The sequence below is a fragment of the Suncus etruscus genome, chromosome 6 (assembly GCF_024139225.1).
Source record: "Suncus etruscus isolate mSunEtr1 chromosome 6, mSunEtr1.pri.cur, whole genome shotgun sequence".
In the NCBI taxonomy this organism is placed as follows: Eukaryota; Metazoa; Chordata; class Mammalia; order Eulipotyphla; family Soricidae; genus Suncus; species Suncus etruscus.
Window position 1 is genome coordinate 28,750,498 of NC_064853.1, and position 22,301 is coordinate 28,772,798.

A 22,301-nucleotide genomic window follows, 5' to 3' on the forward strand; every position below is an offset into this window, starting at 1 on the left:
CTCTGTAATTGTTTTCCATTATAGTCTGTACACTCTTAAATGTCATCCTTCAGTCATTTAAGATAAGTTGGATCACCAGAAATCCACAAATACACCATTATTTTATTTAACCCAATAATCAGTTGAATATCTAAGCTGCCCTGTACAGTAGTATATGAGACTGTTCTATTCTATAAAAAGATTTTCATTCTGGCCTTGGGTTACAATTTTGAAAATATCTTTTGAATTATATTAACATTATAATAAATTTCTTGAAAAAATAAATAACCTTATGACTTTGGAATCCTAGAATATCAATTCTATAAATCCTTGAGAATCAATTAAATGTAAGCTTACTTTATTTAAATTTAATCTTGTTTTTTCGTTATATAAATTTAAAGAGAAGTCAATAAGTTATCAAATAAAATATATGAAAGTCAAATTTCTTTATCAAAATTATTGTCTAATTACATAATTCTTTTTTTTCATTGTTTTGTTAGGGATTTATTAATGCATACAGTTAACGGCATTAGACAAAACATTCTGTTCCCATTGTGCTTATCAATGTAGAAAGAATTTATTCTGTCATCCAGACAGAAGGCTCCATTCAGGGAAATATGTCTCATTCAGAAAAAGAAAAGAATAACTTGACAAAGTACATTTTAGTAATGGACGGCAACTAGGACCTAACTTTGTCTACACTGCTACAGACTTAGAAAAGGGAAGTTACAGCAGGAATAAACCTGAAGTTTATTGATGGAGTTCATGGAGGCATGTAAAGGTCAAGGTGTCCTAGAGCATAGCAGTCTGGGAGGAGGTTTATCATCTCTCAAAAGACCTCAGAAGCACTCTGTCAGCAGACTTGGTTCAGAACTCTAAATCACATTCTTCAAATGATGCCATCAGTAGCATCATCAGGGAGATGCAAATCAAAACAACGATGAGATACCACCTCACACTACAGAGAATGGCACACATCACAAAGAATGAGAATAAACAGTGTTGGTGGGGATGTGGAGAGAAAGGAACTCTTATCCACTGCTGGTGGGAATGCCGTCTAGTTCAACCTTTCTGGAAAGCGATATGGAGATTCCTCCAAAAACTGGAAATCGAGCTCCCATACGATCCAGCTATACCACTCCTAGGAATATACCCTAGGAACACAAAAATACAATACAAAAACTCCTTCCTTACACCTATATTCATTGTAGCACTACTTACCATAGCAAGACTCTGGAAACAACCAAGATGCCCTTCAACAGACGAATGGCTAAAGAAACTGTGGTACATATACACAATGGAATATTATGCAGCTGTCAGGAGAGATGAAGTCATGAAATTTTCCTATACATGGATGTACACGGAATCTATTATGCTGAGTGAAATAAGTCAGAGAGAGAGAGAGAGAAAAAAATACGCAGAATGGTCTCACTCATCTATGGGTTTTAAGAAAAATGAAAGACATTCTTGCAATAATTACATAATTCTAGTTATCTAGAAGATAAATACCCAATTATTCTGTCACATAAAAGGCCAATACAGTTTCTAACCTTTTGGAGACACTGTTTCTGGAGAAGCAAAATCAGCAAAAATACATTATTGGCAGTTATTAATATATCTGTCTTCATACACTTTTTATAGAAATTCATCATCTAACTCCTTCACTTCACTTTTGGTGATGTAACCTCATCATAAAGCCTTCCTTGACAACACTGTATAGCAAAATTAACACTCTCATATTTTACATTCTATTACTTTGTGCTGTGTTTTTTTCTTCATGAAAATATTCCACATTTGTATGCTTTTTTCTATTTCTCATCTCCTACAAAAAGGAACTTTAGGGGCCAGATGTTAATAGTGGGTAGAGCACTTGCCTTGTTTTCAGCCAATTTGGATTCAATCCCAAGCATCCAGTAGCATCTCTCAAACACAACAAGGGGTGATCCCTGAGTGCAGAAACAAGAGCTGTCACTGAGCATCACCAGTTGTGGCCCCATAACAAAACAAAACAAAAAAGAATTATATTTTATACACTTAATTTGTGTCAGCATTCACAATTTTTAATCAATGAAGGAAATATATATAACTGGAAGAGAGTTCTTGACTTTGCTCTAAGCTCCTGTGCATTTGGTCCTGCTATTTTCATCTACTGGTCAGATGTAAAATGAAATATTTAGATTCCCCTTTGCCCCTGTTTCTTGCTATTTGACTTTTGTCCATTTGCTTGACATATTTTGCTTAACTGTTAAACTTTATTTTAAAGAAAGCACTTTCAAAGAAACTTTAAAAAGTGTTTGACATTGCATTTCTTGATTTCTAAAATCCCTTTTAGTTAAAGTGTATGGTTTTGTCAGTATGAAAAGTTCATACATCGCACAGATATATTAAAATGTCTTTCAAAGAACAATTATCTTACTGGGGCAAAAAACGATCCTCACTTTCTATGCTTCTGATTCCCAAATTTCTGGAAGCTGGTAGATGATTTGAAAAGTTCATTTACTCATTTCAATTACCAGAAGCTCTTTATTGAGCCTATTTTATTATTTTAATTAACATAACAACCCTGGAAAGTAGGAGGTTGTGAAATGCATGAATTCAGAACGTCTAAAATTAATAAGTCCACTGAAGTATGAAAGCTCTTTCATATTATTTTAACTGTGAAGATCAGTGGTATAGAAAGAAACCTGTGCATTTACAATAAGATGAAAGAAATTGATTCAGACACTGTCTTTCATGTAATGGAGATCAAAATGTCACAAATGATCCATATGAATCAACATTTCAGCCAGTTACTTGGTGAGAGAATAACTTTTTGAGGTATATATGTGCTCCTTTAGGAGCTGATGGACCTTAAGTTTAAGGGGTCACTGAGAATACATGTAGACTTATTTAGTAGCTTTTCGTTTAGGACCAGTTTTTACCTATAATATGGTTTATATGATATGGCACTATATAAGCTGAGTCCTTCTCTTCTTCCAAGATTATCTTTGGGTAATAACTCCCTCAATTTTTCACCATTCATTTATTTAATAAAGATTACTTATTTATTGACAACTATACCAAGTTTGAGTTAGCCACTGTACCTCCATTATTTTCATAATATAAAAAATTAATATATGAGCTCACTCTGATGGAACATGGAAGAATAGTGCTATGCTATAATAAAATTTAATACATTTAATAAAGTGGATAATGGTGCAAATCAGGAACTGAGTATGTGTGGAGGAAGGATTTATCAGAGGTAATTAAAAAGTAAATAATTCTGGAGATTAGCCTCTTATCTGATGGGTTTTGGGTGAGTGGTTTCTCCCACTCAGTGGGTGGCTCTTGTATCCTGGGCACTATTTCCTTAGAGGTGCAGAAGCATCTCAGCTTAATATATTCCCATTTGTTGATCTCTGCTTTCACTTGTTTGGAGAATGCAGTTTCCTCCTTGAAGATGCCTTTAATCTCAGTGTCATGGAGTGTTTTACCTACGTGTTGTTCTATATACCTTATGGTATCCAGTCTGATATCATGGTCTTTAATCCATTTGGATTTTACCTTCGTACATGATGTTAGCTGGGGGTCTAAGTTCGCTTTTTTGCAAGTGGCTAGCCAGTTGTGCCAATACCACTTGTTTAAGGGGCTTTCTTTGCTCCATTTAGGATTTCTTGCTCCTTTATCAAAGAAAAAAACCATCTAATCCCATCAAAAAAAAGGGGAGAAGAAATGGACAGACACTTGGACAAAGAAGAAATACAAATGGCCTAAAGGCACATGAAAAAATGCTCTACATCACTAATCATCAGGGAGATGCAAATCAAAACAACTATGAGGTACCACCTCACACCACAGAGATTGGCACACATCACTAAGAATGAGAACAAGCAGTGTTGGCGGGGATGCGGAGAGAAAGAAACTCTTATCCACTGCTGGTGGGAATGCCATCTAGTTCAACCTTTCTGGAAAGCGATATGGAGATTCCTCCAAAAACTGGAAACCGAGCTCCCATATGACCCAGCTATACCACTCCTAGGAATATACCCTAGGAACACAAAAATACAATACAAAAGCCCCTTCCTTACACCTATATTTATTGCAGCACTATTCACCATAGCAAGACGCTGGAAACAACCAAGATGCCCTTCAGCAGATGAATGGCTAAAGAAACTGTGGTATATATACACAATGGAATATTATGCAGCTGTTAGGAGAGATGAAGTCATGAAATTTTCCTATACATGGATGTACATGGAATGTATTATGCTGAGTGAAATAAGTCAGAGAAAGAGAGAGATGCAGAATGGTCTCACTCATCTATGGGTTTTAAGAAAAATGAAAGACATTCTTGCAATAATTTTCAGAGACAAAAAGAGGAGGGTTGGAAGTTACAGCCCACTTCATGAACCTCACCACAAAGAGTGATGAGTTTAGTTAGAGAAATAACTACATTGCGAATTATCCTAACAAGGAGAATGTATGAGGGAAATTTCGCCTGTGTAGAGTACAGGTGGGGGCGGGGTGGAGAGGAGGGATATTTGGGACGTTAGTGATGGGAATGTTTCACTGGTGATGGGGGGCATCCTCTTATATCACTGGAACACAACCACAATCATGTTTGTAACCAAGGTGTTTAAATAGAAAATATTATTTAAAAAAAAAGAAAAAGTAAATAATTCTAGACCTAGCAGCACAGAGTGTAATCCCTTGCTATTAGGTTTCTATAGTTTGAGAGCTCAAGGAACAGGAACATGTAGTCCACACCAAGTCAAGTTCCTCCAATTCCATGAATTTGTCTCATAATTATGCATAACTTTTGACCTACTTAATTCAGCCTCTCAACTTGGATGATGACTCTTTCCTTTGTCTTTACCTCTTATTTCCATGTCAGCATTCATTCCCAACCTCCTTGTACAGACCTGGTAACCTTTTATTTGTTGATGAATCCATCAAGCTGAGGTATTGACTATTATAATAATTTTGACACCATTATAGGGAAAACAGCCCTTTACTCTATCTTCCCTTCCTAAGACTGTGCCATTTCTCAGTTTTTGTTGTTCCATCTGTTCTTTGTCACAGGAGCTCACATCTCTTACCTCATAGCTTACCACTTCTTATGCATCCAAAGTTCATCAAGATATTTTCAATTTTTATGTGGAGTCACTGTCTGGAGACTGACATTCCCTCAAAAAAATCACCATTCTTCTCCCTTGCATTCATGTCAGATTTTTATTCCTAACAGAATAGAGCTCACTTCTGATTCCCTTCATCATAGCAAGAAACAATAATTTCCATATGAATTGATCTGGAAACTGTCATATAATTATCCCTGCTGAATTATACTACTCTCTGTATCATTAATTCTGATCACAGCTTTATCCACTCAATATGTGGATTATACTTTCTGCCCTAGAGAACTGAATGTCACTTGCAATCCATGTACTCTGTCCTCCTCATTTCCCTCCTTGGCAATCTACTTACTTAGCTGCTGACTCAGTCTTAGTTCCAAAATATTTGGCTCTCACTTCGTAGTCTCTTGAGCTTAGAAACCTAGTTTTATAACAGATCATTTTTCACTTTTAATTTTTAGCTAAGTTCTCTGAATATGGCAACTTGGAATTTAAGCCATTTTTTGACTACCTTGGAAACCAGGTTACTTGAATACGTTTATGGTCCACTCCTTAGACTTTCTTTTATTTATTTTTATTTTTTATTGTTTGCACCACACCAGTGGCAATCAGGGGTTACTCCTGGATCTGCACTTAGAAATTGCTCCTGGCAGGCTCTGGGGAGCATATGGGATGCCAGGGATTGAGCCTGGGTCTGTCGCAAGTAGGCCACGTGCAAGGCAAATGCCCTACCGCTTGGCTATCACTCTGGCCCCCACTCCTTATACTTTCTACCAGGTTCTCAGTTTAATTAACTTGTTGAACTCCCTGTACTAGAATTTGAATGTGTAGCATAAGGTAGAGGTGAGGAAATGATAAGCCAGTTATTCCTGTTTCCCTACTTCTAAGTCTCTCCAACCTTGGTTCTGTAGTACTGAACAGTGAGTGGGTTTAGTCAATAACCACTCTGTGTAAGAGGCTGCTTTAAGTGGAGAGCTCCTTTCAAAGTATAAATCACAATGCTATAAATAAGTAATATCATTCTCTGTTAGTCCTTCTTACTTCATTCAACATATGATTTTATAGTTGCAGTTGCATTATATTCCATTGTGTATATATACTACATTTTCAAAATATACTCACCTGTTATTAAACATCTATATTGATTCTCTATCTTAGCTATTTTACTGAATTCTGCTATGAATAACGGTGGTGAATCTGGGTGAGGTAATACAATGTTCCAAAAGGAGGTGCTCAGATTATCCTTGACTCTAGAGAATAGGGAGGATAATGGGGGGAAAACCACTAAGTAAAGAACGTAAAAAGAAAGCAGGAGATCAGGGCTAGGGGTCTGGGTGTATTATGGGGAGTGGTAAGCAATATATCAAAGCTGCAAAGTCAACAAAACTCTAAGCACGAAATCCAAAACTACAAACACCAAATATTAAAATTAACATTAAAATGTCTGTCAAGATAACAAACCAGGGTGGGTAGGGGAGGGTGGTGTGGGGCAGTGGAGGAAATTTGGAGTAATGTTGGAAGGAGGTTGACAAGAGTGGTAGAATTGGTACTAGAATGTGTTTAAAACTTAACTGTCAATGCATTCATAAAGAATTATTCTTGAATTAAATAAAAACATTTTAATAGTATAAATTGAGGCCTAGATAGTAAAGAGGTAGGATATTTGCTTTATATTGTGGCTAATACCTGTTCAATACAAGGCACCAGAGGAGCGATCCCTAAGCACAGAGCTAGGAATAATTCTTGGGCATAACTGGGTGTCATCAAAAAATATATCAGGATTCCACGGATGTGGTTCCATGATAGAGTTCCTACTTTGCAGGTGTGGTCTTGAGTTCAATTTGTAATGCCACCCTACATGCTGAGAGTGGTCCCTATGACTGGAGAACTGCCCTTTTTTTTGTTATTGTTGTTGTTGTTGTTTGTTTTTTGGGTCACACCCATTGACGCTCAGGGGTTACTCCTGCCAATGTGCACAGAAATCGCTCCTGGCTTGGGTAGACCATATGGGACTCAGAGGGATCAAACCCTGGTCCATACTAAGCTAGCATTTGCAAGGCAGACGCTTACCTCTAGCACAACCGCTCAGGCCCCTAGAACTGCCCTTTCTGATCCTCAGTGCTCATGTGTGCAATTCCGGTGACCAACATAGCAAGCAACTTTCAAGGAATTGATATTTTTTCTGTTTACAGGCCAAAATTTGGAGGTGTGCAACATAGGAAGAATTCAGGCAATAGTTAATGAAAAAACATAAGAAGAGTGAAAGAGAGGTTAATATTAAGGTTAACTCTGAGGTTTCTGGTATGTCCAGTTATCTGGATAAAAATTATGAAACTATATATTGAATTGGGGCACCTTCAGAAGTCCAGCTTGTGTAAGAGGAGGAGTAATTTAAGTCTGAAGTAACTTTGAGGTACCACCCTATTGAAGCAATCAGATTTGTATACTTTTAGAATGATTAAATATTTTATTATTCAAACTAAAAGTGTATGTTGTTAACCCAGCTAACTAAAATTGTTTTTTGTCTTTTTAAATACTTTATTGGCCATCCTTTTGGTTTTCTATTTGGGACACATCTGACAGCTCAGGTTTACGACTGGCTCTATATTCAGAAATTATGGTGCTTGAGGGTATGAAGTACCAAGCTACATGCATGGCAAGAACCCTGCCCACTGTACTTTTCCTCCAGCTAAAATAATCAATTGTTTTATTACATTGTATGTACAAATAAATTGTTTTCTGAATATAATTTAATTCAACATACAATTAATATAATTCACATGTAATAATAGAAAAATAAGTTATTTATATTCTAAAATCTATGTAACTTGTAGAATATATATAAACATAATAAATTTTAGTGATAATTATACCTATATTATTGGTATTTTTTGTAAAGCATAGTTTTCCTATTATGATTTATTACTCTTAGTTTTTTTAATTTGATTACTTCTATTTACCTCAGAATTACATTTTATTGAAGATAAGTTTCAAATTGTTGATACATTCAACTAATTATTTTATGTAGACTTTAATAGTTTGGAATAAAAGGCAACATCTTTGTAATATTGAGGCACCTGTAAAACAGAGTAAAATTGTTCTAAATAGAAGATATTGTCAATGATAGTATACATAACCAATTGGTTCCAAATATTTTCATAGTTGCTATCTTTTTCTCTTGCTTTTCCCTTTTAAAAAGTCTTGTTGGGTACATTTTAATTATTTTTTCTGGATTCCCTTGATTTATTTTTTATTTTGATGACTAAGATTATAAACTTGCCTGAAATTGGTGCTCTTAAGGCCTAGTTGTGGTACTTTCTGTGCGTGATACTGTTTTAGCACACCAGACTTTGGTGTTGGCCAAGGGTCATATCCTTTGGTCGAAGTGCTTGTACACATGTTCGCTAGTGATCACACTCATTTGATTGTCGTGTTAAGCGCATATGTGCTCACAATGGTTGCACATTTTAGCTGTAGTGCTCACACATCCTTTTAATTGTGGTGATCACTAGGGCTGGTAACCCATAGTTGCAATGCTCACACAACTCTAACCATGGCACAGTCAGAAATCACCTGTGGCAGGAGGGATTCCAGATAGCAGGAGTTGCGAGGTACAAGCTAGAAAACTGTCAGGATCATGCACCATACCAAGTACAGTACCAGTGCAGCAGTACCAAGGATTCAAAGTCCACAGTCTCATGGTTACAAATTAGGTGGACACTGTTGTCCCACCCACTGTCCCCTGGACTCTGGGAAACTTTTTATAAGAAAACTATATTTTTAAAAATGTCTATTGCTACTTTGGGGTTTTTATTAAAGACATATTTTACAAATTGTAGACTTTTTCCATTTCATTTCATTTTGAATGTATTAATAGGAGCTTTATTAAAAAATAATTCTTCTAAAATATTCCATAGCACAATGACTGGCTCTGAAAATGAATCTTACATTGCAGTTGTGGTTTTGGTTTTTTTTTTTTTTTCATTTACTTTGAACAATTCTTCTCCTGCTCTTATTCACATAAATGTTATGTACTCTTGTTTGCAAGCTTTATTTTCAATCATGGCAACTTGGTAAATAGCTTTAAAATATTAAATAGCTTAGAGTTTTACTTGCTTAATATTTGATTAAATATTTCCAGTTGATTCAAAGAAAACACAACCAACATTTGTTAATAAGTATTTTATTAACAAAATTTAATGGACTCGTTAATGAAAATAAGATGAGACAAAATCAGCATTGATTAACAAAGCATCTTATTAAAGTCTCAGAATGTACTGTTGATGGCAGACATTAAAAAAAATCACGAACTTCTTTCCTGAAACTGTTTTAAAAAATGTCTGGCATCATTAAAAATTGTATGGGTCACTTAGTAAAAATTTCGAGAAAGATAGCTTTTATTTATGAGGGATAAAATACAAGTTTATTTGGATGTATTTATATTCTATATACTGATACCACAACCAATTCAAAATGAATTTCTCTCCCATATGTTTATTGACTTAACCAATATTTTGCCTTTTTCAAAATTTTTATCCAAGTTATCATAACAATAATTTTATTTTTAATATTGAACTTACAAGATGAATTAGCAATGTCTTTACCATTGAAGCTGTATATTACCATCAGGGGAGTGGTTTTCAAAAGCTTTTCTTGATTCCATTATTTAAATGAAAATAATTGAATTACTTTTGAATTAATTTAAATTATTTTCTGTTTGAATCATCTGATGGTATTGATATAAAATTGCTGTTTTTCTGCTAATCGAGAACAGACACTAATAACAATCATTTTATATATTAAAAATTGTAATTGAATATTCATTGTTTTAGAGGAGCATGCATGTATTTTAAAATGATACTACACATCAGTCTAAAATGTGGCTTTATTCAAATTACATGAATAATTTTAAAAACAACTTCAATCATTTTTCTTCTAGGTTTTTGCTTTTTTGTATAAAAAAATTACAGTCTTTGAACAAATGCTTTCTTTAAATCAAGCAGATGCTGAAGTGTCTTCAGCAGATTTTGTTTCCTAGCTTTGATACGGTCGTGTTATCAGTACATCCAACATCTACAATGAATCATAAATACTGACATTCTCTTAATTGTCACAATTCCATTTTCAAAAGGAAAATTAGTGCTTAACCTTTAAACCTTAACTTTGTATGTTTTTTTTTAAATAATTGCTGATCAAAAATTTTATCACAAGAAAGGATGTTGACACTTTGGTGGCAGATGTAATCTGACAACACTTTACCTCTAACATTTATAAACATGGACCTCTTATAAACTAGTGTTACCTCAGTTCACACATTTATTTAATCTAACCAAAGAAAAATAATTTTTGATCTGTCTCCCATGTCAGTTTTCACATTTTCTAAAATTCTCGTATTTTCTAGCCTACCTACCAAACTATGACCAAGAGATCCCATGCACCTTTCAGGTTGATATGTATATCAGGAAAATACTGACTAGTAGCTAATTACCAAATGGGACAAGAGTCCTTAATTCATTTTTTCACCACTATTTGATATCTGAGAAAGATAACTGCCTTTTCAAAGTAACTCCTGAAAAAGGTGGCACATGTTACTCTGGATCCAAGAAGGTTTAAGAAGAAAAACCATGTTATTAATAGTTTTCCTTAATAACCATGTATTTTAATGGCTCCCCATCCCTGTCACTTTTTACTTTGTCCCTTACACCAATATTACTCAACATTTTTTCAACAGTGACTCCTATTCAACTTTGTTTTTGTTCTGTAGCTTCCTGTCTTTTCCATTAATTCCCTAGTCTACCAGGACCCACACTATTTATGTAGCCTTTAAAATTGGTCCTCTTAGTAATCTAAGAGTCCACAAGAGCCCTTATGACCACTGGTTGACACTGCTGTATTATAACGGCTGCTCTCTCCATTTATTTTTATTTTTATATAATCACAGTAGAATTACAGTAATTCATGATTTGGCTTCAGACATACAAGGTTTCAACAACTAATCCTTTTAGCAGTGTCACTTCTCTTCGCAAGTACCCCCTACTCCTGCTAGTTGTCTCCCACCAGACTGCTTCTACAAGAGGCATTTTTTTTGCTGTTTTTTTTTTGTTTTAATACAAATATTTGAATGTAGTTTACAATACTTTGGCTGATAGGATTTTCCTCCTCAAAAGACTTGCTTCCTATTGAATAATAGAGTAACTCATTGTGTATATGTACCATATTTTCTTTTGAGGGGAGCACATGGACTGAGCCCAGAGCTACTCCTGGCTCTTACTCTCAGAAATTACTTCTGGCAGGCTTGGAAATCATATGGGATGCTGGGGATCAAAACTGGAGGACCAAATGCAAGGAAAATGGCTTACCTGCTGTGCTATGGTTCCAGCCAATCATATGGTTCCACCAACACCCTCCTGTAGTTTCTTTATTCAGACATATATTCTTGGACACTTGGGTTGTTTCCAGATTTGGGCTATTATGGGTAGTGCTGCAAGAAACATTGGTGTAAAGATATTTTTTTCTTTATATTGTTTTGGGGGCCTTAGGAGTTTATTCCAAGAAGTGGAGTTGCTAGGTCAAATGGAAGCTGAATTTCTAAGTTTTTTTAGGAATGTCCACATTACCTGAAAGTCTACACAATGTAATATTACTCAACCATAAGAAAAAATAAAGTTATTTAATCTGCTGCTATATGGTGGGACTTGGAAAGTATCATACATACTGAGTAAAGTTAGAGAGAGAGAAACTCATACAAAATGATTTTTCATATGAAGGATATAAAAATATATTGGCAAGATAATGAATACCCAATGACAACAGAAGCAAAGAACATTCTCTTTCCATTTTGTTCTCTAATCGTAGTTTGTAAAACACTGGGAAATTGTTCTAAACCATGATAGAGGGTGATGTCAGCTATTCATTGTAGGACCTGGTAAAAATTATACTTAGTATGTCTAATATTCCAGGGCCGATACTAATCTAAATTCAAGTCCAAATAATATTTATGTGCTCTTTGGAATAACTTTTATAGATATGGAGACACAAGCCCAAGGTTACATAACTGATAAGCAGGTTAAAACCTAAACCCACACATTTTTCTACTATAAATTACTTTTTCACCCCAAATAGTAATTAAGCACAGATATATTCATTCACTTAACACCCATTTCTACATTTTTTCAGATATTTAAGATACACTTAGTTATTTCTGTGCACTAGACTCTAAGCAAGGTGACTACAAGGATATTGATATTTCAATTTAGTGACTTAATAGAAAATTCATTATTCTACCCATGGTATTACAACATGGACATAAAACTTCTGTGCAAGTCTGAACTATTGCATTTATAGCCTCCACTTTATCCCAAAGCACTCTGCATTCTGCTATGCCTCACACACCATAACTCTGTCCCAGCAAATGTAATTTTGATAATCCAGTCATTTTCACCTAAGAGTTCTAACAATCCTAAGGGGCAAAAGTATCTATTTCAGTAAAGAAATTTTACACAGAGGCATAAAAAGGGCTAAAAGCCATGCACAATAACTAAAACTTTGACTAGAACCCACTCCTAATCCCTTGTCCCTTATCCTCTTACTGCTGTTCTTCAGGAATCTGGATTAGATTAGGTAGAGTACATTGAGCACATGATTTAGTCTTTCTTTGCATGGCTAGCCTGTCTCTGGAGTTTTTAGTTGCATTAGTATTCTCTCAGCAGTCACGCAGAAGTAGGAATATTGCTGCTGTCCATGACCATGGGGAATAATCAGACTCAGCTATTTTCTGGCTCTAAACCAGTCAAAGTAATTGGGTTTTATTTTAATTTTTTTAATGGCTTGGAATTAATAGAAGCAGCTGCTACCACAGTGTGTGGGTGTCCTCTAGAAGGCACAGATAAAAAATCCTACATAGAAAATAAACCCTGAAAAATAAACAATAGAGTGTGTAGGACAAAAAGGTTAATTCAAGAATGCAGCAGTGTCTTTTTGTTATCAAAAACTCAGCTGACAATATGTAGCACTGTCTCTCTCTCTCCTCCCACTTACTAGTACCCATCAGTCCCTGATAAGATGATAATCTGATTACATAGGGTGTAAAAATGTATTGTCTGATTCTGAGAATTTCTCCCTTCCTCTCCCCCTCCCTGTGACTCACTAAGAGATTAGTTGTGACAAAGTACAAAGAAAGATAAGAATAGATGTGCTGGTGACAGAAGCAGTATTGTAATTATTTTGAAAGAAGATAGGATTGGAATTAAGAGCAGGTCCTGTTTTCCTAGGGAGGGTGGATGTATAATGTAGGCATGCATCTATACCTGGCATCTGACTATGCCAGATACCGGAGAAGAAAAGAGACCAAGTGGTTCAAACCAGTTGATAGTCTGAATTGCTTCAGCTAAACATAAAACTATACAGCTGATGTGTTTTCTTGGTTGTCAAATTAGAGATTCACCTGCTTTCATGAAGGGAACAGGGAAGGAATCTTAGCTCAACTTAATAATAAATCTAGAAAACTAGATGCTATTTTGACTTTTTGCCCCTGGGTTGATACCATAAGGGAACCAAGAGACTATTTCTGTAAGTGCATTTGTGAGTGAATGAATTTTAGTTGTCAAATACATGTTAATCATTCAAAGAATAGTATATATAAAACAACATATATTTTGTATTCAGGGGATATTCAAACTATGTTATTCTCTTCTGAAATATCTGAGTAGATTTGTTTTTTTCTCCTTTTCTTTTAGAAAAGCTGAAAATATTATTTCTCTTTCTGCTAATTTGAAGCAAAAAGTTATGCCTTCTGTCAAAGAAGACCTTGAGGTTAGAATGCCTCTATCTCCTATTTTTTTTTTATGCTTTATTGAAAAGAAATTAAGGTGTCTTCTTTTAAGAGTTTGTGAGGAAATTTGGGGGATATTGTTTTAGGGAATTTATATTGTCAGTGTTTATAAAAGTTAACTTTTGACTTCTATTCCAGAATCCTTTATATCTAGACATTTTTGGGTGATATGATATCATCTAATATAATGCATTAAGGAGTATGACTGATAGTCATAGATTGCAGAGAGACAGAGAAGATAATAAATAGGGTAGATAACAAATGGCAAAGACAGATTCATTCATGAAGCCACAAATTTACTAATTTGTGTCACAAACATTCTTTGAACTCCTATTCAAGGCCAAAACATATAACCAAGTTTTGGGTATTATCTTCTTCAATCTAGAAGAACATATCCAGCTTTTGGGATCATTCTGCAGCTCTGTAAAATCAGATGATGCATGATTTCTTTTAGTGGCTTTTAAGGACTCAATGACTACCTATGTCTCTGAAGAACCACTACTTTATAAAAACTAATTAAATTAAATTTTAATTTTAAATGGAACTTAAATTAAAAAAAACATTTTGGCCCATCACTGTCATCTTGCCCTTAACTGGCTTCAGTATATTGTTTTGAAGATTAAAGGAGTTAGTGTATTATAAGTACTTAAAATGGCCTTGTGCAGGGTTACAATATATATGTATTAATAATTGGTATAATAGTTATTATTATTAACATCACTCATGTTATATAACAGTCATTGATATATCAGGTGTTCTGTACTAAATAGCATAAGAAGGCTACCTTCTGTAACCTAACATCAGGTATAGGAACTTAAAAGATCCCTTAAACTTCCTTGAAATATAGATCTTTTAACATTCCTTTCAACTGAATAGTAAAAAGTTCCTGAGCTTAGATATAACCCTTTATAATTCCTGTCATTTATCTTCAAGATAAATCTTATCATTTTGCTTTTTTTTTTTTTCATTTTTGGTATTTTGTCCATAGCTGGTGATGCTACAGGGCTATTCTTAGCTCTTTGCACATAGAGATACCCCTGGAAATGGTTGAAAGATATTCCATGGATTACATTTAGGACTGAGCCATGCAAAACATGTACTTAGCTGGTTGAGCCATCTCTCAGGACTTATCTATCATTGGCCTTTTAATAAATTAGTATTGTTATTATTAATTTTTTGTATGGGGGCCACACACAGCTGTGCTCAGGGCTTACTCTTAACTCTAAACTCAAGAATAATTCCTGAAGTGCTCAGCAGACATTACGTGGTGCTGGGAATTTAAATTGGGTTTCAATTTCAAACTGGGTGCAAGGCAAACTACTTTCTACCAATACTATTGCTCTGGCTCTGTTATTGTTAAATTTTGTTCTGCAACATATCTAATAATAAAGAGATATTAAAGAGAAGGAAAAGATTTACACTATTTCAATCTTCAAGAAGCCTATTTTCTCTTTGAAGAAATCTCCATTTACTTCTGCTGCTCATTTTCAAGTGACAGACAAGGTAATAAAACTTTTTATCATCATACATCAAAGTAGAGAAAAATAAGAATAAAATATTTAGCAGTTGGAGGTAGGCACTTATTTATGTGCTCTTTTTACTGATAATTGTTTCTTTTTTAATATTTAAGACATTATTGACTGTCTACCATAAGCCACATCTATAAATAGGAGTTCAATAAATGAGAAGATGTTAAGCAAGAAGGCAGACAAAGAGGAAGAGAGAGAAAATATGTATGTATATTGTGTTAGTGAGTTGTTAATAGTTCAGTAAAAAAGAAACAGAAATCAGTGGGATAGAAATATCAGAAAATGTTGGCATCCCAGGGAAAATTTTTGAAAACTTCCAGGGTAAATGGATATGTGAGAATAAATGTTTCAAGAGTGTTTAGCAAGAGAGTACTCACAAGTACAATCAAACCAGATTTTTCTCTAAGCAGAAGACTATCAGGCAACCAGAGAGAAAGAAGGGAGACAAGATAGCTCAAAGACTGTGAACACAGAATTTGGAGACACACTATTCTGTGCTAATATAAGCTCTGCTTATTACTAACATTTTCTCATATATATAAAGATGATGTGAATCATCTTAGATCTTAGGTTTCTTTTAATGATTATGCAATAGTATGTTTGTATATTTATTGTGATGCTGATACAGTGAAAATAAAAGGGGTTAAATAAAGAGGAAAAGCAGAAACACATTCCAAACAGGAGACAAAGTTCTCCAAACTCTCCACCCCCTTTTTCTATTCTTTGTTTTACTTGAAAGCAATCATAAATTTGATTTAAACCCTTCTTCAATAGATTTTTTAGAAGCAAAACAAAAATAGATTTTTGTTTGTATCTTTAGAAGATTCTGGAAAATAATAAACCCTGATCAGCCATTTCTATTGCCTTGAATTATCATCCCAGGAGCCATTAACTTCACTATGTCTATAAATCAGATTAGGCATTTGACCTTTTCATGAGAGAAGCTGGAACAGGTAAAGGTATTAGATGAAATCTTTTGATAGCACATAATCAAATGTGGTAATGTCAAGCTCTCGAACTCAGCTGCTACACTTGGATAGAATAGAAGAAAACTGAGGATTTTAAAGGATGGAGGTCAGTATATACTAATAAATGAAAATAAGAACATTGACAACTTTAAGAATATCTGTGTGCATGCAGAAGGATAGTGGTTTGAATCCCAGCATCCCATGGTTCCCCGAGCCTGCCAGGAGTGATTTCTGAGTGTAGATCCAGGAGTAACCCCTGAGTGCTGCCGGATGAGACCCCCAAAAAAGAATCATCTGTATATGAAGACATACTTACCTGGTCTTCTAGGAGATTCAGATTCAGACCTTTCAGAGCCTGAAGGAACAATCAGAGTTGACAGATTTCAGACCTCAAAATTAATTTCACTAAACTGGTTTTCTCCCTGAATATATATATCTAGAATTTTATTCTACTAATGGCACATGCATAGATCTTCAGTTACAACACTAAAGTAGGCCACAAAAAGTTGTAGAACACAATTTTGTTAGATGGGTAGAGTGCCTATAGTAATAGTTTTAGTTCTATATGTCATAAGATTTGTCACTTGCTTGTTTATTTCCAAGTAGCTTTGGGATAAGAGGCAAATAAATGTTCTTTGATGGGCATATACCTATTCCTAGAAATCCGTTGATATTACAGTTGTATTTTTATAGCAGTGTGTAGGGGGAACCAACTGTGCTTAGGGCATCTGATTATGTGCTATAGGAAAATTTATATAGTTGCTTAGTAATACCATATCAATACCTGGGATTGTATCAGGACCAGATTTTGACAAGGAAAATATCATAAGCTCTATCTCTCTCTGGCTAAATATTACCACTGACCTTCATGTAAAAGTTTCATTTCTTTGTTGCTTATACTTAAAAATCCCTATCATTCTGTCCTATTCAGTACTTTTAAGTTCTTAGCCATATGATATTATATGGCCTATTACTAATGCTACATTTTTAAGATAGTTAAATCGTCTTGTTTTCTCTATCCATGATACTTCTTCTTTGTGCTCTGTGACTAGTATCTCTGAGCTCCCTCCACCAATATTCCCAGAGTCCATTCCCTCCCCCAGGATACCATAACAACAGGCAAATATTTAAGTTTGTTAAAGTTTGGGTCTCATGATTTTATTGTTGATGCTGGCTTGAATATTTAATTCTGTCCTTTCTTAACATCACCAAAACATTAGAGTCCTTGGGATTCCTGATTATTTTAATTCTGTCTTTCTCCTCTTCTGCTCAGTTTCTTTCCTATTCTTCACTATACTCTGGGGCCAAGAATGTGCTAGACAACTCCCATTTAAACCATTGCATTTCTTCATGTAGTTATTCTAAATATCACATATAAGTGATATCTTCATGTATTTATCCTTCTAACTTAATTCATTTAACATAATATCTTCCAGTTCCATCCATGTTGCACAAAATTACATGATTTCATCATTACTTACAGCTGTGTAGTATTCTATTGTATATATGTACCACATCTTTTTGATCCACTAATCTGCTGGACAACTTGATTCCAGCTCTTAGCTATTGTACTGAGTGTTGTGGTGAATAGCAATGTGTACATGTCCTTTTATATGAATGTTTTCTGTCTTGGTATTGAATAGATATCAAAAAGTGAAATTATTGGGTCTTATGGCAGCTCAATTCTGCCACTTCAAAATCTTACCTATTCTCTCATATCTTATGATATTTACACACATTCAAATGTGCAATGCTAAAATCCTATATTTTTTCAAGAGGGGCTTTGAAGGTGCATCGATCAGAAAAAATCTTAATCCAAGTTCTCATTGACTAGTCTGTGATCTTGCATAAGCTCCTTAACTTTGGTTAATCTCTCTACCACATTTGTAAAATAGGATAGTGATACATATTTGATAGACTAATCATGAGAATTATATCAGGCAATGAATAATCACCAGTGTAACTGAACTCATACTAGATATGTTCTGTCTTAACTTTCTTCCTTTCTCTTTTTTCTTATTCAATTATCTGTCTCTTCCTTTTTTTCATTACCTTTTGTTTACTTCATTCCTGCATTTCACTAGATATTTAGGATGATTTCATCTTTCAGGGTAATATATGTCACTATTGTTAATAATGTGTCATCTTATCTATTCTTCCACAGGATGCACAAAGACTTGCTTTACCTTTTGGCCACTTAGGCAGCCTCAAAAACATACCACAGTAGATGAAAAAAAATTTCAACAAACACCACCATGTACATAGTACTCCTAACAATGTCCTCCATGCTGCTCTTCCTGGATCCTGCATTCTTATTCTTATTTTATTTGATTTCATCTTCTGTATCTGCTCTTCATGCTTTACTCCAAAACCTCATTGATTTTTCCATTGAATGCCATGCCACTACAAATGAGCCTCACATCATCTATTCACTATTATTAGAACACATCAGAAGCATACTATTATGAAGTTTCCAAACTGATCTTAATAGATAAGACTTGAACGTGGGCAATAAATAAAAAAAGAGTTTATATAAAATATGGGATCTAATTGACCGTGGAATTTTCAATGAACAGTCACCAAAAAGGCACAATATGAAATGATTTTTGTGAAAATAATATAATTTGAAGAAGCATAACTTAAAGACATTCTCTACAAAATAAAGAGTATGAAGAGTATGATGCTGGGAATTTAAATTGGGTTTCAATTTCAAATATACAACAAGAGAGAACTAAGTGATGATCCTATGAAATGAGTGAAGATAAGAAGTCTTGGATCCCATGACTAGAACTTTTTGCCTTTTCTTATTTGTGTGTTTTGCATTTCTTATTGGAAAATGAACATCATGGCTTAACAAAATATACCACACAACATATTTCAAAGCTATATTTCCCAAAGAGCTTCTGTGGAAAATTAGTCTCAAGAATTCTCTGTAGAAAAGCATAATAGCAATAATTTGAAGAAATGTTGAATCTTCTTTCCTCACCCTTGAATATTCACAGTGAACACTAGCTTAATTTAAAAGGTTTGAATTCATCTTGAAATATAAAAAATTAACTTCCTCAATAAAAGTAAGCATCACACTGTTTCCCCTCCAGACACTATTAGAGTCTAACTATACTATATTTCAAAAAATATCTGATTGATTTTCCCCACTAAAACATACTCTTCATGAGGACAGTCATTCCCCATTCATTTGGCAACTATCCATCAATAGCATAATTCCTAATTGCATAATTCTCAACATAAACATAAATTGAAGAATAAAACAAGTTCACTTCTTTTGAACTTTGGGTTGTCCCAACAGTTAATAAAGGAAAAAACTGGAATTTGAAGAGTATTATTGTATTCTGATCTTTTTATTTTATTTTATTTTTACCATAAATGGAATGTGGCATTGTCTTTTGCAACTATCTTGGTCTTGATGTTATTTTTTTTCTTGAGGTTGGAGTGATTGTCTGATATGCCCAAATTTCTTTGTTATATCTTTCAGGCAAAGACTTCCCCCTAAAAATGTTTACTACTACCGCTGCCCAGATCATAGAAAAAATTATGTGATGTCCTTTGCATTTTGTTTTGACCGAGAAGAAGATATTTACCAATTTGCATACTGCTACCCGTATACATACACCCGCTTCCAACATTACCTTGACAACCTGCAAAAGAGAAATATGGATTATTTCTTTCGGGAGCAGCTTGGTCAGAGCGTGGTAAGGCCTATTCAAAAACAGAAAATTTTGGGAGGAGGAGTTTAACAGTAATGTCTTATAAAATGTAAATAATGCATATTAGTGCCATGTGACTCTGCTCAAAATGAAATCTCTTGCCTCCTTCTTCTAATTTTAAGAACGTTTTTGACTTGGGAACATATTCAGATAATTTAGGAAAATTATCCTAGATAATAAATTAACAAGTCACTTAATCATAACTATAAAATCTTGTTGTCACATAGGTAACATTCATAAGTTCCAGGTTTTAACCTTGGGAATTTGGGAAGTGAGGTACATGCTTCTGCCCTTCTCTCTCCCTTTTCCATTTTTTCCCCACTTCCCAATCCAGTGCATTTACTTGTTCTTCACATTAGATATGTAGCTCTTAGTATCTATGGTCACTAATAGTTTGGTTGCTACTAAAGAGTTAGAAGATGGTAATTTTGGTTTGTTTCATTATTCAATCATTGTAGATTAGAGATTTGGAGATATAGAACAGCAGTTAGGACATTGGTCTTACATGTATCTGGCTTAGGTTCAAGCCTTGGCACACTATATGGATCTCAAGCCCTGCCAGAAGTGACCCCTGAATACTACTGGATGTGCCTGACCCCCAAAAGAATTGTGATACTAAAAGAGAAACATCTCACAGTCAACATCCTAAGCAAACATACTGATTGAATTGATAAATACTAGATTTGGAGTTTTGGTATGTGTATTCCCCCAAGTAGTGAGATCCACTTTTAAATAAAAGTTTTATAAAGTAGATTTTTTAGAAGATATATAATTTAATTTAGAACTCTGCCCCCTACAAAAGGCCAAACATATGGTTCAGGTATTCTTATGAGATTCTATATGCACCAGGAATTTCTAAATGTGTTACCTTTACTCTCATCATCTTTCTAACAGTGCTTCTAGTGAATTCTATGTATATATTATGCCTATATTTTTGAGATAAAAATTGGGACACATGGTCTATCAGTCAGCATGCTTGCAGGAAACAGATGGCAGCCCCACATTAGGGTAATTTGAGGAGGACTTAATAAATGAACTGTTTACAAGGTTGTGGGCTGTGTTCAGAGAAACCATAGGGTATAGAACAGTTCCCTGGAGCTAAGAACAACTTTGGGTGTGAAGGTAAAGAATGATTTCCAGAATCCAATAGTCAAGAGTTATATAATGGGGCACCTCAAATGGAATAGTGTCTTTCAAAAAGAACAAAGTTAATCTGGAGTAACCCTGGGGAGATGATGCTGAGAAAAATAAGTTCATGGACTTTATTTTCTTACTTTCTCTAGTCCTTTATTCAAACACCTACTGGCCAACCCAACCAGAAATCAGAGAGCAACATAGCTCTCTGTATAGTTAAGGCACTTTAGGCAAGAAAAAATGGTGTGGGGGGAGAAAATGGAAGTAGAGCGAAATATAGTACATATTAAATGCATGTAGTGTCATCAACACTCTATTAAAATGAAACACATCTCCATTGTGAGGGCACACACATCTCAATATGGGATGTGTAATTTCTTCCGTATTATTTATGGGGTTCCCTCATCTCTCCTTCTAGAGAATCCTATGTTCTCTCTTGAATGAATTACTTTTTTATTTTTTCCTCTCTCCCTTCCTCCCCATGTACCTAAATAAAACCATTTTACTTTAAAAAGCAAATATATTACTTGAAATAGTGAACTTATTTTAAATAGAACTGTCAAAAATATTCTTCGATAAATATTTGTCAGGCATGAACTGTGATACAAATTAAAGTGGGAATTTCATTCCAGATGTGACTTTTGAAAGTAAGACCTATATTTTTTATTCCTCTTCCCTCTTCAGCCCTGACTTAGATTATTTCAGTAAAATGTAGGAATATGTTGAATGGATGAGTGGATTATCAAATAAAATTTAAAATGAATTAATATCTGCATATATAGCAATGTATACATATGTATCTTTATTAAATAATGAATGTTGTATTATATTAATTAATATATAAGCAATTGAATACCTAAAAGTGTCAGAAAATTGTTAGGGACAATAGGTTAAGTTAGGCTTATAATAATCAATATCCAAAATATACTTCTAAAATATTAGAAATCTAATTACAGTCCAAGTTTACTTCTCTGCCATAAAAGAGTCTCGATGTGAGCAATCTCGATATGATATTACAGTTCAGG

General features: G+C 34.4%; 1 protein-coding gene across 1 annotated transcript in view; it reads left to right on the forward strand.

Moving 5' to 3' along the window:
• The window catches only part of AGBL4 (AGBL carboxypeptidase 4), a 1,193,307-nt gene that overhangs the window by 666,623 nt on the left and 504,383 nt on the right, over nt 1–22,301 (forward strand). The window contains 1 exon segment of the mRNA XM_049775185.1: nt 19,911–20,127. Coding sequence (XP_049631142.1) covers nt 19,911–20,127 — 217 coding nt within the window.